We start from the raw sequence: 18,229 nt of genomic DNA on the forward strand, positions 1-18,229 counted from the left end.
CATGGAGCGGACCAAAGAGGAAGGAGGCACCCAGTTCACTACAAGGCATCTATCTCACTAACAGAAACGGGAACTTCCTGAAGCACCAACAGAGCCAGCGATGACACCTCACCTGTCCTCTAAACTGGCCGGGTGCTATCGGAAAAGAACGGGGAGAAGAGGGAACAGAGCCCCCGCCCCCCCCCCCCCCTCCCGGCAGGTTTATCATGAAAGGGGAGGAGCTGAACCACAGCTGCTGCTCATCTGCTGCTTCAGGGACTTGCCGCCGGGCTAGGCCTTGATTCTCTGCCCCGTCGACGCCTCTCCAGCAGACAGTCTGCTAATCACGAAATGCTCTCGGTTCACAGGAACTATGCTTTTGGCCCAGATAAAACTTAGAAATGAGCAGTAGAGCTGTCAGACCACTGCATGCTGGGAACCATACCTTCCACCTCTGGGCTTCAAATAAATGCTCTCCTGTATTCTTTTCAAGCAACAGTGCTTCTTAGGACACTGCTCTGAAATCCGGGCCCTCCCGCACATGTGGAACCCACCCCGGGAGGGGCCCTCTTACAGGGTTGCAAGGGCTCCTCAGCCAAAGCAGGAGGGAAGGCAGTGATGTGGAGAAGGCCTGCAAGGCTGGATGTTTTCCCATTCGCAATCGACCTTGAAAGTGTCCTTTCCAGAGCAGAAGGCGCCGGCCATGGCTGAGCGGCGTGGCCCTCTGTGCACTGTGGTGGAACAGGTTTGCCTCATGGACTGACCGGCTTCTCTGGGTGTGCTTGCTCCTACTACTTCTGTTTTGCCATTCTTTCTTTCTTCTTCCCAGCAGAGGTTCTGTTCCCACCTCTCGCAGGCTCTGTTCTCTGGGCCCACGGAGGGTGGCCCTCACTGCTCCTGCCCCCTTTCCAGCTACGCCTGGCTGCTGTGGCCCTGCGTCCGGCACTGTGAGACCAGTGAAAACACTGTCCTTGGTGAAGCAGTGGCTGCTGGAGCTGTGTTCTGACTGGAGTGGTTTTGCCGGCACCAGATTTTTGGCAATGGTCTGGGGACATTTTTGATGCCAAAACTGGGTGTGGGTTACTCCTGGCATCTCATGGGCAAACACCAGGGATGCTAAACATCCCACAATGCACAGTGGCAATTATCCAGTCCACATGTCAGAGCAAGATCCCCCTCCCCCCGCACACCCCAAACCTACCAAGCCCCTAGATCGATCATTCTTTACCCGTTAAAGTTTACCAGAGGCCTAGGAGCTCTGAACAGCTGGGTAGATTACTACTTTTTCTCCCTGCCAGTCCTGATAGATTAAAAGGAAAAGAAGAGCTAAATAATAAAATCTGACCATTTTACACCAATTGAGAGACGGTGAATCTCTCATCAACAGAAGTCACATGACCTTGAATGCTCACCAACTTTTCTCACGACAATCCTGTGAAGGGGTTATGGCATTTTAAAATCAATTTACTGCATCACAATGCACTTTTTTTTTTTTTTTTTTAAGTAAACGAAACAGGAAATAATAGAAACTGCAAGAGTAAAGACAGTGTCATGAAACATTCTTTGCCACTGGCTGCAGTCAAGAAGCCAGGAGCCCGCAGCCTTGTCTAGGCACTGCTGTGCAGGCGAGGAAAACGGGCCGGGAGGGGGGCAACGTGTTGGGATCTGGACCCCAAGTCCATTTGTTGCGAAGTCCATGCCTGGGCGTTCCAGGAGATCAAACATGGAAGAGTTGCTCACATGCACATGAGCAGGTATCCGTCTTCTCCTCACCCGGGGCCAACCACGGGCCCCCGACAGGGACACGGTCCCCTCACTCTGCACTCCAACCTGACCTAGGCAGCTTCTTCCTTCCAACCAGCAGTGTTTCCCAAACACAGTGAGAGGACAATCCACCCGTCGCAACATCAGAGCGGGGCATGCTGCCTTGAGGCCTTCCTGAGCCATGTCCTCCACTGACTCCAAGACAGTTAGGGTGACGAGTTCGGTTTCTGAACTTTCAAATGATTAACTTAAGGTGAGTCCCCAATTTTGAAGTGCCCAACTGCAGCCTGTACAAGTAAAGTTGATTCAAGGTCAGCCATGCGCTCAGGGAAAGGTCACAGAGCCACATTCCATGGATCTTCGCTCACTACCAGGGGGCGGCTCTTTTACAGCCTAGGAGACCTGCTACAGATGCAGAAATTCATGACTTAAAATGGGATCTTAGAAAATGTCTTTTGTTCCAAGAATCCATGTCCAATATATTTTTAGACTTTTATGGCTCTAGTTGAGCCAATATGCTAAAAAATGGAAGACACATATTTCTATGAACTAAGCTTCCCTTCAGCTCATTTTCCGTCCTGGTTAGAGCCGGCACCTGGCTGGTCGTGTCGGACTCAGAATGTGAGAGGTGGCTGACCCCAAGCTAGTGTTCCTCTCCAGGTCCAGGAACCCAAACATTCCCAGCAGAGAGCCCCTCTTTCCAGAGGCGGAGTGGCCACAAGGCTGGGGTGGCTTAGGATGGATGCTTTACTCTGTTCGTCCTTGTGCACTTTTCCTTTAAGACTCCGAACACGTGGTATCCCTTTCCCCAGAGCAGACCTGGGGACTCACATCCCAAGGAGGACAGGCCCTATAACCTACCACCTCAGACGTGAAAAAAGCTGGCGGGCAACACAGACCAGGCATCGTGCTCAGAAACTCTGGTGCCAGACCAGACATCCTGTGAACACAACCAAGCACAGAGCAGAGCAGCACAAGTAACACAAATATTGAGCCACATAAAGAGAATATTAAAAATAAACTTCCCAGTGGGCTTGCACGCATCCACACACAAAGAGAAGGAAGAAGGGAGGAGGGAAGGGGTGGGGGTGGGGGAGAGGGAGGTAGAGAACAGAGAAGCAGCTGAAGCAGCTACTGAACGGAGGGCCCTGGTCTGTGCTAGGACAGGCTCCTCACTCACGCGAGCGAGGCTGGGCGACGTGTGGAGAGCGTCCGCCTGCCAACAGGAGCTCTGCAGCGATGGGGCGATCGGGAATGAGCAGTGAGACTCAGCGTCAAGGACACGTGAAATAAGAGGCTTACCCCTCGGAAAGGGACTTCCCACGGGGATGTGCTCAGGAAAAACGCCAGTCCGAAGGGGAGTGAGGGGGCCTTCCTGTGCCCCCAGGAAATACGGGGAACACACGCTCCGGTCATGCACACTCCCTGCTGCGCTGGGTTTTACAGACACCCAGTCCAGCGCTAAGGTCCCTGGGGCGCGAGCACTTCCCCCACGGCACCCCACAGCCGGCCGCACTCCAGGGTCTCCGCCAGCTCTCAAAGGCCTGCTGTTTACTACACATTCGAGAGCCCTGACAATGACTGAGACTGTCCTTACTTGTTCGGGCCCAGGAGAAGCACCGAGAATAAAGTCAGAATCCTCAAGACATTTCCCACCAAGAAGTCATCCTTTCTTCCATGAAATGTTCTGTCACTTAGAATAAAGGCAGATGTTATTCTACTAAATTCTTGCTAATCAGTGTCACAGTAAGTCACACGTAACCAATAATGTTCCTAGAAAACTGTTTTGCCCAAAATCCTGTTGCTTTTCTGCTTCTGAGTGACATTTCAAGGAAACGCCGGTGAGATGGACTGTCAGTGCAACTAACTACACACGCGCCAGGACGAGAGAGCTGGGGAAGGAGGCATGCTGTGACAATGAAAGCCCAAAGGGCACAGGCCGCCAGGCCCCCTTGGTCTGGCCCCTGCCCACCCCAACGCAGGGGTCAACAAACTCCAGATGGGCAGACCCAGTCAACCCCCTGGCCCCCGGCTAGGAGTGTTGTATATGTTTTAAAACAGTTCAAAGAAGGAACGACAAAAACAAAACGAATTATCTTGAGACGTGGTAATTACATGAAATCCAAGTTGCAGGGTCCATAACGTTTTCCTGACGCACAGGCACGGCTGTCTGTCTGCGTGTCTCTCTCTGGCAGCTTCCATGCTACCACGGCACAGGTGAACGGGGGGACAGAAACCATGTGGCCTGAAATATTTACTATCTGTTCCTTTACAGACAAAGCCTGCTGACCCCCACCCTAGCACAAGCCAGCTCACACGTGGCACTTGCTGCTGCCTCTGTATGGAAGTTACCCCTGCCCCTTGGGTCCTGGCCCGAATGCCACTTGTCTGCGTGGCCTTTCCTGAGTACTCTATCTACAGACAACCAGCCCAGCGTCACCCGTATGCCTCCACTGTAACTCGTACCTGAAAGCGTTGTGTTCATTTACTTATGCACTGTCTTTCCAGAAGAACATACACCTCCTCAGGGTGACCCTCGGCGGTGGTGCCCACTGCTATGTCCCTAGTGCCTGGCGCAGCACTGGTGAACTGCATGACGCCACCCTAGCTATGCACACCAAGCAAAGCCATCCCCAGGCCCTGGTCTCCTGCCCCCAGGGTCCAGGCCGCCCTGGCTTAGGCATCATGGTGTAGTCTGTGAGTTGTAAAACAAGCTACCAAAGAAAACCTATTATGCTTTCTAAAGGTTTGGGAGGTTATAAACAACTAAGCTGAGCTGTAAGTTAAGAACACGATGTGTTTTATGCCAAAAGGAAGGGGAGCCAACAGTGTCTACCACCTCATGGCTTCCGGGCTGTGACAGGTGCCCGGGGCCGGCTTTGATCCTCCCGCCTTCGTCTGTCCACTGCCCGTCACTGGGGCCTGGCATTTCAGCGGTATTCAGCTCTGATTAAAACTTAGCCTCATGTCTGTATATAGAAACATCTTTAAACACCAATTAAAAATAAGGGGCTGGCATGTGGAAACACCTATGGACAAACATGTAAGAGCTGAAGTAAACAGCACATCTGATCTGTGTCTTCTGAAGCTACATGTGTCTTCTCTGAAGGTTTTCAATTAACTCCTGAATTTGTGGAGCTTTAAAATGTAAAACAATGGTCCTGGCCAGGTGACTCAGCTGGTTCGAGCGTCGTCCCATACACCAAAAGGCTGTGGGTTCGATTCCCAGTCAGGGCACATGTCTAGGTTTCGGGTTCAAGCCCTGATTGGGGTGTGAACAGGAGGCAACAGATTGATATTTCTCTCCCTCTCTCTCTCCTCCCCTCCTGCCTCCCTCTCTAAAAAAGTCAACGAAAACAGGCCCTCAGGTGAGGATTACAAAAAAGGTAAAACAATGTCCATCTTACCTTTTAATCTAATAAGGTATCTTTTCTCCATTTACCCCATTTTAATGATTGTGAAATTAATTTTAATAGCATTTTATTTAACCCAAAATATCCAAAATATCATTTTGACAGTTTAACCAAGAAGAAGAAATTATTAGTAGGGTATTTTTCTTTTTTTCACACTCCATCTTCAGTATCCACTGTGCCTTTCACACCCACAGCCACGGGCTCAACAGCCACGGGTGCCTGATGGGTACCCCGTAAAACTGCAGGTTTTAGATGCTCAGCTATTTTCACCTGAACACAAACCAAACTTACTTGCATTTTAGGAGTTTTACATAAAAGAACTTCTCTCTTTTTGGCCATGTACTTGTATTTTACTTAAGACGACTAAATATGATAAATAATTATTTTATAGACATAAAAACCCTTGGCACTCATCTTCGGATTCACAGTGCATTCTTTACATTAAGCTAAAAGATATTAAGAACCACATCATATTGCTTTCCCACAAGCATCCCATTTTGCTTTTCAACCCACAGCTGTTAGATTTCGTTTTCATTTCTGTTACACATGGCTCCCTCCCTGTCCTGGCTGAAGGCAACGTGCAGCTCTGGCGCCCCGAGGCCAAGGCGTTTCCCCACGAGCAGCAGGACGGCGCCACCAGCCTGCAAAGCTGACCCGCCCCAGTCTGTACTCAGGAGCACCCCACCCTGCCTGCTCACACTCCTTTGGGGACTTGTGTCCGTCCTTATGGTTTAAAAAGAGGGGAGACCCGGTAATAAGCACGTTCTGGGGCCCCTGCTGGAGAGAGCCCGACCAGGGAGCAGCTTCCACTTGGCCGCAAGGGCTTATTCTTCACTCACAGGCACACGGGGGGTGGGGGGGGGGGGGTGCGGGGGGGATGCTGATGGCAATCACAGTGCAGTCCCAGAGTCTGGGAAGCTCCGGGACCACCCTGTCCATACTCGAGGGCCCCGCTGTTTACGCTGAGGGCAGTCCTGGTTACCTCTGCATCCTGCTGGGAGAGGCGGTATGTCCTTTCGAGGCTTCGCAGAGTTCTGGGGTTCAGGGTCTTCTGCTCCAACAGATGCTCCAGAAGCAAGACCAGCTGGTCTGGAAGGAGCTGAGGGCACAGCAAAAGCCAGTGAAAATGCCATTCAACTTACAAGGAATTAAACACAGACACTTAGAATGAAGACGCAAGCCCAGGGCGGCCAGGTATTCAGCAAGTGTCGGAGGCACGGAAAGACTGAAGACGGACTCCGGCCGGCCCTCAGGACTTACCTTGTACCCTCAGAACAGAGCAAAACTGTGTTTCCTTTTTTTTTTTTTAGGTTGTGTGTGTTTTAAGGTGTACAATGTGATGATTTAATATACAAAATGACAAAAACGATATTTAACTTCATAAAACATCCTCATGGTTGAATAGATCCCTTTCTTTATGGCAAACATATGCCAAAAATGTCATTTAACCTAGACTAAGATTCAAGGAACCGCCTGATCTTAGACATGGAAGTTTAACAGAAGTAAGCTGCTTTCAGATTTTCTCCCTCACCACTGGAACCTTGCCAATGTGCACCAAGAAATGGAGAGCATGTCTCGCAAACACTCCCTTATAAAAATCATGTTTATTATTCCATTAAAATTTTTTAAAATGTTGTAAATATGATCACACACACACACACAGTCACCCATATTCCTAAGTTTTCACACAGGGTAGGTAAAAATTGGTGTTACATAGTAAAGGGCAAAGAGAGGAGGGCGTTTTTATATGGTACAAGAGAAATGAATAGTTTATGAACAAACATTGTAAATCCAAGAAGGTGGAATATCTGTCTTAGTCATTATTGTGCTGCAATGCCTAGTTCCGCCCTAGAGCAGAGAGCTCTCACAGACTCTGAAAGGAGGAAAGAATGCATTTAAAATACATCTTGTAGGAGCTGAAAAATATCCTAAAATCAAGGTTTTAAATTGTTACTATTAATGCCACTACTCTCGCCATTCAGCCTTACTCCTTCCTGACTTATGCCCCGAGCATCTGTCAATGAACCCAAACTTACAAACAAGTCTGCAAATCCATGGTGGGCCAACAGAACATTCATAAGAACACCTGGATTTTAATCCCTACTTTCTGTTATTCTTAAGAAATTTTGAGTATTATTGGCATCTCTCCCTACCTCTCTTTACCTTTCTGCCCCCAAGTGCGCCTGCCCCTCTTTCCCAGAATGCACGTGGGGAAACTAGTTGAATCGCAGGCACAATGCTCACCACGTAATTCCACAAAGAAAGCATTTTTTTTTTGTACGTCCACACCTCATCCTCCTAAGTTCTACTATAACCCCACTTCCCCACAGGCACACAGACACACATCCCTGGGTTCTTGGGCATTTTTATTTCATAACACCGCTCCATGCACCTAAGATCCCGTGGACCTCCTCAGGCTGACAGGAGAAACCAGGTGCCTTCAGCCAACGCAGAGGGTTACAACCAACACGGAGCCCCCAGGGGCTCGGAGACAACTGACAATTTCCTTCCAGAGGAGTCACGTGCCTATAAGATGCTTTAACCCTTTTCGGTCCAACCTCGAGGCTGACTCGACAGACCAGGCGCTAGGAGCAGGTCCAACGTTGAGCAATAAGAACATTAAAAACTTCAACATTCAATCCCATCAATTAATTTGGACCAGACTGTTTGAATTCCAAAAATAACATTGGACCGAAAAGGGTTAAAGATAATCTTATATACATAAAAGGCTAATATGTAAAGTGTCCCCTCGGGAGTTCGACTGCTAGCTATGACATGCACTGACCACCAGAGGGCGGCGCAGAATGAAGGAAGGCCCCGGCGTGCAGCCGGAAGGCCCCAATCAGTCCTGATCGCTGGCCAGGCCTCGGGACCCTACCTGTGCACGAATTTCGTGCACCGGGCCTCTAGTTACTACATAACCAGAAACAAAAACGCCAGTTTTCCATTTTCTATAGTTTTAGAACATGAGTCCACTTTTACGACATTATGGGAGATCTTGCTGTTTTACAAAACAGGACAAATCCAGAGCCACCAGCCTCCGGATTCTCCCCACCTGGTCACAGCACGAGCCCTCAGCTGGTGGGTACTCAGGGTGCTCTACCCCAGGCTCAGCAGCTCAGCCAGCACCCAGGCTGCCTAGCCCTCCTTCCTATCTGTCTTGCCCTGCAGCCTCCCTCTCTGAATCTTCCTTCCCTGAGGTCCTGGGGGGTGAGGGGGGAGTTCATCCAGCCTGGCCCCGAGCACCCCCTTCAGGTCACTCCCCGGCTGTCCTCCAGCCTCTTCACAGAGCCTGCCCTTTACTCCCCATTAAAGTCTTTTCCTGCCCCACTCATCCCTTTCCCAAGTATGGTCCACATAACCGCCACCCCGCGGTGGCCTGGCCTGGGCACCCCTGGAGCAGCAGCCCCCCTGCCTCAATAGCGGGTGGAGAGGGGAGGGGAGGACAGGGCCCCAGACTGGGTCAGAGTGGCCACCCAGCCCTGCGCAGCAACAGCTCAAACGTTGAGGCCCACTGGGTACAGAAGATGGGTTCTGGGAAAGGGCAGAACACCCAGCGGTTGAGGGTGGGGTCTGGTTCACTAACTAAATACAGCAGGAACCAGCTTGGTCAATTTGCAGAATTACAGGGAAGACAGAGTAGAAAGAAAAGCATGCCCCTATTCTGTGTCCACACTTACAAAGAGGCCTATTGTTAGAACTCGCGCTTGGGACTTGGGGTAAACGAGAGACCCACGGAGGAAAGGAGCCCCTGAGGAAGAGGAGCTCAGTTCCCGACTTAACCTAACTGGTTTAATCAATAAACGAAATTCCCGTTTAAAACGGAAGAATCACTGCTATGCGAACCCATGGAAACATCTGGGGTCTCCCTTTTGCGACCTCTCTCTAAGCAGAAGTCCGTGCAGCTGCACACAGAGACTGAACAAAAGGATCCCTGAACGTGTTTGCCCTCTCCTGATTTTACACAATGGGAAATACTTAAAGCTAAGCCCCTGACTAAAGATAAACCGCTGAGATGGAACGGAGGAGGTTTTTAATAAGTTTAATTTGCTCTAATTAGAGAGGTAAAGAGCAGGCACGCACACAGTGCGCCAGGTAACCCTCCTGGGCACAGCGGCGCCGCGGACTGCTCTGTGGCAAGAGCCGGCCTGTTCAGAGGTGGAAGAAGGCACAGGACCCCACGCAAGCGTGAGAACGGGGCCCCCTCCATAACCGTAATGCCCCGGGGTTGCCTGGCCCACTCCAGCATGGGCTTGTGTAAGTGAGTCTCACTCAGTTAACAACCTGTAGTCACCTGCCTTTCAACTCTAACTCTTCTAATTCACCAGGGAAAAACATAATTTCTAAGCAATGAGAAAACCGGAGAAAAATCAGTGATCAAATATTTTAGTTCAGACAGTAAAACTAATTAAGTATCCTTCATTCACAAATGAGCAAGTAAACATTACACAATTTTTACAGATTACAGACCTTAGAAGAGGATATTAAAGCAAAAATATGGTAAGTAGCTCATTTTAATAGAGAACATTTCTCTTTGTAAAATAATCATTTACTCCACATGATGAAAAAAAAAAAAATACTATGTAGTAAACCAAAAGTTTGCAAAGCAACTGAGAGAGATGCACTTCCAGTGTGCTCGCATGGTGCGGTGGGAACGGGAAATGTGTGCGGGTCGTTCCCCTCCTCCAACACAGAAATCAAATCAAATGTCACGTGACTTCTAGGCCCACTGTGTTTTAGTCCAGCAGTTCCGAGAGACGAACATGGCTTTAGTCACAGTACAGAATGATCAAGAAAAATACAGCGCACTGTTCAGAGCATTATCTCATTAGAAAGCAGCTCCGTCAAACATTATAAAAAGAACTTGCCTTTATTTCTGAGGGTCTAATAGTGCTCACAGCCACAGTTCGACAGTGACAGGAATAGAAAGTCCTTTCCTTTGCACAGACAAGGAGTTATTATTTTTTCCACATGGAAACCAGTTTGGTATTTTTAAAATGCATCTGCCTCAACACTTAGACAAAATAAGGCTATGAGGTGCCAAAGTCATGTGGGTACTTGAAATAGAGAATTCCACATCACTGTAAAGCACATTCAAATACAAAAAAAACCAAAATACTAAAGGAGTCAGGCAGAGCAAATGCCATTTGTAAGGATTCAGTGGTCTGTATTCTTGCACTGAAGGTGGAGGAGTCCATAGTTGCTAACTACCCAGAAATTAACAAAGCAAAGGTCTACCTGGTATTTTTCCCAGTCAACGTAAGAACCGAGGCAAGCCACACAACTCTGAATGTCTTTTAAAGTTTCTACAGACTCTTGGAAAGAAAATAGGAATTTTCCAAGCCCACCCTCCCAGTCGACCACAAGCAGCAGAAGAAAGCACACCCCAACTCTCGCAGAGCCTCTTCCTGCTGTCTGTCAGGGGATGCCACTCACTTCTGCTCCCAGGACCACCCATGCGACTGGATCCGGAAAGGCCAGCTCGCTTCCTATAGAAAATGTCACCCACCCATCTCACCACTGACCTTGTGCAGGCAGGTCCCGACACAAGGAACTGGGTGCAGAACAACATCTGAGCCCCACTGTCCACACCCCTCCAAGTGCACAGGAGGGCACCCCCCTCCAGGCCCAGCTGGCGCGCTGCAGCCGCGAAGGAAGTCTCTGAGCGGCTCCCAGACAAGGAGCCTGAGACTAATGCAGCCTCCGACGGAGGGTGGCGTGAGTTCTATTATTACCCCATTATCACTCTGGGATCTGTGCCTAAATGAAGCATGCTTCCTCCCTGGTGCCATTTCCTTTTATCCTGGCTGGAGACTAAAAGCGGATCAATGGGGGCAATACTTATGATGTCACTTCAATTTACAGCAACGGCCCCTCCCCCTCTTTCAGTCTGTCTGAAATACACACAAAGATCAATTCTTCCCAAAAATGGTTAAAAAATGCTTAGGGAGCATTCTTCTTCCAGAAAAGCATTCTCTGCTATATTTGTCTATGTTTCTACGGCAGGAACTGTTTACACTGAACAAAAACAGAAGAAATGGGGGAGGGAGAAATCTCAAATTCTCTCGTATGCCGGAGACTTGCTGGCTGAAATTCAACACAAGCAGGGTCCAAACCAGACTCAAGCGGCTGACCTTTGAAAGTCACATGCGGAAGGCTTGCTGGCACAGGGGCACACCAGAGACAGCAGTTCTCCTCTGCCCCTTGGATTAAAAAGGGAATCCCATAGTTATACAATGCTTTTTACAAGACTTCCCCAAAAAGAACCAATTCCTTCCAACTCCTCCCAGAAAACACCCAACATCCACCCTCAGGTGCCTCCACCACCCACAGGTGTAAGAGCAAACAGTTGCCATTCACACGGTTTTCTCATTAGGGGCAAAAGGAACTGACTAAAGGACACAGACAGAACTTGAAAACATGTCACCCTTCAGACACTGCTCTGAACCCAAATAAAATAAGTAGAAATCTCTAAGTTGTGTAAGTTTTCTTACGGTTTTTGAAAATGGATTAAAATTAAAATATAATTGAGGAAGTTCCTCAAAACAAGAGTTCTCCCTCACAACCCAAAAAGAAACACAAAATCCTGAAAGTATCAGAACGCTGGCATTGTAGCTGCCCCTGCCCACCTCAAACACTAGCAAGACCATGTTAGTATATAATCTTTTGTCATCTATCGTTTTCCTAATGATAAAATTTTTAACTGTCCAAATGAACTGTTTAATAATACGTGCATTGGCAAGTGTCTGCCCAAGAGTAGCTGTCAACTAGGATATCATGATGATATTAAAACATCTTTAGTCTAAACTAGTAACTTGTATACAGGAAAAACAGAATTATGTGAATTGCAACCAAAACCAAGCTGAAAACAAAACTTACCAAAGAAAAACCATCCTTTACAGGTTAAAGCGGAATCTTAACACATTTTAAAGAACTGTGAATTTTAAGTATGAAAGTTTATAGTTCACATAATTTTGGGGACATAAATTTAATTTGCCAGCAAATAACAGTCACAATAAAATAATTAGAAATGAAAATAATTTTCTTCAAAATAAAACCAAAGGGCATATATCTGTCCAGCAGAATCATTATTTTTAATTATCAAACATTCTTTAGTCAAATTTGAAAAAGAACATTCAAGCAGAAGCAAATCTTCGTGTAATTCGTTATACATAGGAAAAAGCATATTTACTATATTCTTGGGAAGCGGTTCTAACAGCTGCATTTTAAAAAGACTGCCGCACTTCTGAGCCTTGGCTTGGTCACGGTGCTCCCAAAAGTGACAAAAACAGACACCATCACTAGCAAACAGCATCCGAAATAATGCACTGGCATAAATTACTCTTACATTTCTAGATTATAAGGGTCAAATTTTCATGTGCTAACATTTCCCTAACTTTTATAGAAGTTATTACTCAAACTATATGCAATCTGACACAAAGAATATTATTTAAACTATATAAAATGCCCATTGGATTTCATAACCATGTGCACACTAATGTTTATATTACACATTTTAGAAAATAAACCTTTCTAAACACTCAAATAGAAAAATCCTAAGTATTTTATAAGAGATGCTTGGGATCTTCGAGCTTGCCTCCCCTCCCCAGGAACCTGCAAGACCAATAGCCAAAGGGGCCAAAGGGAGCCATTCCTTAGCTGAGTTTTATGCTTCTGAAGAAAATCATTGCTCATGAAGTGACCCAGCCCATTCACCGGCCATGACAACAATGGCATGCTCAATGTCGAGCTTGATCCAGGCTTTCTGAAGAATTACAAACACTTGAAAGTATCAGAGAATACTTTCAACTTATCTTGTATTTGCAGGGTTCTTTTTTTTTTTTTCATTAAATCTGCTTCTTTTAATTTCTTTAGAATTAATTCTCTTGCCTAAGTTAATATTGTATTTAATAACTGATATATTTATCCTGAATAAGCATATACATTTTATAAACCTGAGTTCCTAACTTATAAACAGTGGTATTTCCTAATTCAAAATTCTAGTTATATACTACTTTATGACCCTCTAAGGTACATCATATGACTGAAAACTGTCAGCTGGTTTTGTGTGTCAAAATGAGGGCACATAAATGGGACATAATCACACAATGGAATACTATGCAGCCATTAAAAAGAATAAAATGGAATTTTCTGTAATATGCTAAGATAGCAAGAAATGTTATTAAGTGGGGGTCAAGGTTAAGGACAGATGGTAGAATATGTTTGGGTTCGTGTAAATAACTTCCTAGAGATAGGTTTTAAAAAATTAAGTAACTCGTTGAGTCCATTTTTTTCTCTGAGTAACCTACACGAGCTGCCTGGTCTCTTCATTTTTCCTTTTTTTCCTGCCTCCAGCTCAAGCTGAACTATTTTTCTTAAATCATGTTTAAAAAATTTCCCCAAAGTTTACTCACTGGAGGGAAGATGTACTCTATGGAGAAATTCAATGCGGTGATCTAATCTGGGAGCTGAAATCTGTAAATGATTGAAGCGCAGGCTCCAAGGAGGTGCTGAGTGGAAACCAGGGCCTCGAACAAAGCAGGTCTCGGTAGTTGCGGGCAGGCCCCTCGCACTCGCACTGGTTTGCACCTAGAAACCTATCAGTGCCCCTCTATTCTTAGTCATAACAATAATACTTGAAAATAGCACAGATCTCAACTGTTCTGATTCCAATTCTTCTACAAAGAGATGAATGCTAATGCCATTAAATATAAGGCATACGTTCTGTCTGAGCAACACACAAATATTGGAATAATCTTAAATTTTCCAAATGCTCTGCAAATATACATAGAGCAGTGGGTCAGTCCTATGCCCAGACTAACATGTTGTCGCTTACAATATTAAATGAACTAGAATTTAACTGTTTTCAGGTTTTTTTGCAAAGGGAAAAAAAACACAGTAACTGTAATTTCACTCAAACCCAGAATTCCTTCCTATTATCCCCACTATGTCACAATCAGACAGTTTGTGTGGGATTACTTATTACAAATTTAACACTGTTAGTAAATAACTGTATCAACCTTAGGTTCTTCTTTGCAACATATTGCCCTATGTTCCTGTTGAAAAGTGATCTAAATATATATAGAATGCACAAAATTAAGGTGTTCATATGCACAAATATGCAATCCTTAGGAATATTCTGTCTGAAAACATATTTTCTTCTAAATTACAAGTGACTGATTAGCAAATAGGAAAAAAAACCTAAGCTCTTACTGAAAATATGCTCTTCAGAATCTTATGAATAAAAACAGATTCCTCTTCTTTTAAGTTTAAACAATGAGTAACTGAGTTCAAACAAAACTGTGTGTTAACCTCTATAAAAAGAATGTACACTTTTAAGGCAACTCCTTAAAGAATGGAACCCAATGTTGCTCATTTCGTGCACCACCTGCAGCATGCCCGGCACAAGTTTATCAAATTTAAATGAAGGACTTCATGTCCTTAATGTCCTATCCAGTACAATGGTGAGTTAAATAAATCTATTTAAAGATGATTTATACATGATAATTTATATACTACAAATGAAAATTCAGGCCAGAAGTGATTCTTACTTCGAAACTAAAAAAAATCCACAAAATACACACACTCAAATATATCAACTTAAAAAGTTTTATAAACATTCTGTATAACAACCAATGTGGTAGATGATTCTTATTTTAAAAACTAATGGTAAAATAACTGAAATGTCTCTACAACTGTAATCAACTATAATCAGTGAAATCATGGCTCTGCAATGTTTTTAAAAAGCTAATAAATTAGAGTGCTCTAAGTGGAAAAATTCCATACTATTTCTAAGAGAGCTCTTTCCCTTTGCTTTCCATGGCCTCCTTGTTTAAACTTGTCATTAAAGAGTTAAGTTTTTTTTTCAAATTATTAAAATTAACAGCTAAAAAAAAGGAAGTCACAAGCACTTAGACACAATGATACTAACAAGAGTTGCAAGGTAAGAAAAAAAAAACAAGAAAAGGAGGAGGGAGAAACCAAGTCAACCATTCTGGCTCTCAGCTTAGACAAACAACTCAGGCATGGATACACACTCAACATATTTTTAAGCATAGGACATAACTTACAAACAAATGTAACTCTTGTGTGTTTATTATAGTCTAAAATACTAACATTCCATACTCCTGGTTCCTGCCCGTACTTCTTCATAGGCCCACAGTCAAAACAACATAAGTATCTTTTTGGTCAGATTTTATTTTCTAATATTCTTTCCATATTTTCTACCAAATCCAAACTAAGCATAAATTTTAGCCACATGTCCACAACTTATTGTGGTTTCTGTCATAAAGTAGATAAAGAAACATATCCTTAAATATATGTACAGCTGACCACAACTAAAGAGGAATTGTAGGGAGTGAGATGGAAGAGGGTAAGGGGTCAAACTAACTGAATTATTGCTGAAAAACAAAGAAGTTGTTTTTATGTAATAAAAATGTGTTGAGAGTACTATACAACTTACTACCCAACGTCTCAGTGTTCTTTCACAGAATGATTTAAATGTATAAAAAGTATATAAAGCACAGTAGTCGAACTTCACTCAAATCCTGTACACTTTTGGATTTTAGTCCAGACATTTTATATCCTGGATTAATTTTGAAGTTTTATGAGGAATAGAGCAAAGGATTAATTTAAAGATCAGAAATTTGTATTTTTGAAAAAGATATGGACTTAAAACTTCAGGAGAAAGGCAGGAAACAAATTTCACATCTTTTCAAGAAGTATTTACTTCATTTCATTTTTAACTTCTTTTTCTCTCTCCCACCTCAATACCAGCTCATCTGAAGGGAATGAAAGTTTTAGTGAGCCAGCATTCTGTAAGAAAAAGCAGTGGCTGTCTGGTGGACACCCACATGTGGGAAGGGGAAACAAACAAGTGGATGGGAAACAACAAGGAGACCACATGGACAGAAATGATGTCAGGCTTTCTTACCCCAAAGGTTCATGCTATGTACAAACAGCTGAATAATTCCTAAGTTAATGTACTTCCCATCGTAATAGGAACTACTACCAACTAAACAGGTAGACTGAAATAGTATTATAAAAATGTTCTTTTAGGGCAAAACGTCCATTTTACTGCAATGAGAGTTCAGACATTATCATCTTACTTTTCCTGGGAACTCCGCCTTGGACGCAAGGCCCTGGAGCAGCCTGAAGCTGATAGAGGAGCAGGAAATCTGAAATGCGGCCTTGTTTGCTGCCATGGAAATATTTTCTCAAGTGAATTCAAATATTTGAAAGTCACTCAACAGAAGTAAGTCTTCAAAAATACAAAACAAATATGTTTTAGCCATGGGTCTAAAAATCCTGAAAACTGCTAATCATGAATCTAAAATTCTAGTAGGTCTTCACAGGTGCTGGTCCAACCATGATTAAACCCTAAGATGTCTTTTCTAGTAGCAATTTAAAATCCCAGTATTTGAGATTTTATTTAGTTATTTTTAATGGATTCTTAAAGAAATGTCATAAAAATGTAGTTAAGTTTTAGCATTTCTATTATTTTATATCTACCTTTATGTATGTATAATGTGCTCATGTAAGAAAAACTCAGTATGATTTTATTGGTATATGTTTTAACAACACAGAACTTTTGGAAATTACAGGAAAGCGTCTGGATTTCTAAGTTTTCTGGTTGTTAAACTTAATAGAAAATAATCAGTCTATGGAAAACCAAATTTTCTCTCCCCTCAGTATTTCAGCTTAATTTATCTGTATTAATTTGGAATTTATCTTAAAAAAAAAAGGCAGGAATGTAACCTTTTTTTAACATAGGTTTTTAGAAAATTTTCTAATATAATTAAAAAGTAAAATCTTTTTATAAAATGTTTACTCTTCACATTTTAATGGAATTTCTACTTTGTTTTTCACATATCAAAGTTACTGCATACCAATTATAACCTACATATTCTATCCCAAGGTGAAGTTTATTTAAAACAAATGAACTGGAATAACCAGTAATCACAGGATCCCCCAAAAGGAAAGGTGGACACAGGTTTTAAAATCACGAATCACAACCTCACAGGTTGAGAACCGCTTTCCTGCTGATTTCACAGTGTAGGGTCCCAACTCAGACCTTTACAAATAACAGTTGGGACAGAAATAAAAAGTGAACAGGCTGCCTGCCCCCCCCCACCCCCCCCACCGGCAACCCGGACTAACTTCTGCGACAGCCGGTTAAAAGGCAGCTTCTTTCACGGCCTGGTCAGCTGCCCCGCGTGGGTCCACGGCTCCATCCAAGCGCGTCTGCCAGGAATGGAGAGCCAAGACCCGGCCCTCCGGTCGGCGCACGGACCGACGGGGGCCGAGCGCAGAGCGGAGACCCAGCCAACCTGCACATCCCCGCCGGCTCGGCCGGAAGCCGCCGTCTCGGTTCCTCTTTTCCTGCCGCGCGTGTCCTTCAAAGAGCTTTCCTGGGCGCATCAGCGCGCGCGTCTACCTGCTCTGTTCTCCTCGGAGGCTTGGTAAACATCACACCCAAACACCACAATCCCGACGCCCATTGGTAACAAGTACCGGAGCATAAAACCCAGGCAACCACCCGTCCGCAGCGCGCTTCTCCTGATGTAGATGTTAGAGAAACTTCAGGGCAACCACAACGGCCATTCCCACCCAACGCTACCCCCACGGGAGGGGGTGCCGACTGCCACGGCGCTGCGAGCAACTGCGCGCACGACCCAGCGGAACGAGCAGCCCGCCCGCCCGGGTCCCCGCGGCCCGGCTCCCGGCGTGGGAAGACGGAGGCTGCGGAGAACGAGCAGGGGCTCGGGTCGCCGGGAAGAAACCACCCGGTCCTCCTACGAACACCGGCTGACGGCGCCGGCCCGCGCGGGAGGGAGGGAGGCGACTTACTTACGGAGGCTCCCGCCGGGGCGCGGGCCGGCCCGGACTCCTCCGGCGGCGTCCCGGGCGCTGGCTGCAGGGTCCCGCGGCCGCCGCGCGCCGCCCCCTCTCTCCCGGCCAATCCCCGCGGAGGCCGCCCGGCCCCGCCCCGCCCCGCCCCGCCCCGCGCGGGCCGTCGGGCCGGGTTCCCACCGCGGGCGCGCGCGCGGCGCCCCCTCCCAGCCACACCCGGC

General features: G+C 45.6%; 1 protein-coding gene across 2 annotated transcripts in view; it reads right to left on the reverse strand.

Moving 5' to 3' along the window:
• The window catches only part of AOPEP (aminopeptidase O (putative)), a 332,190-nt gene that overhangs the window by 18,485 nt on the left and 295,476 nt on the right, over window positions 1–18,229 (reverse strand). The window contains exon 14 of one of the 2 annotated variants that reach the window (XM_070400872.1): window positions 6,139–6,255. The exons of the other annotated variant lie outside the window; for it this stretch is intronic. Within the exon in view, the coding sequence (XP_070256973.1) occupies window positions 6,139–6,255 (117 nt within the window). The remainder of the gene's footprint in view (window positions 1–6,138; window positions 6,256–18,229) is intronic. 2 annotated transcript variants of the gene reach the window in all.

This window comes from Myotis yumanensis, unplaced genomic scaffold (genome assembly GCF_028538775.1).
Source record: "Myotis yumanensis isolate MYYU_CA2020_CCGP unplaced genomic scaffold, mMyoYum1.0.hap1 SCAF_21, whole genome shotgun sequence".
Lineage (NCBI taxonomy): Eukaryota > Metazoa > Chordata > Mammalia > Chiroptera > Vespertilionidae > Myotis > Myotis yumanensis.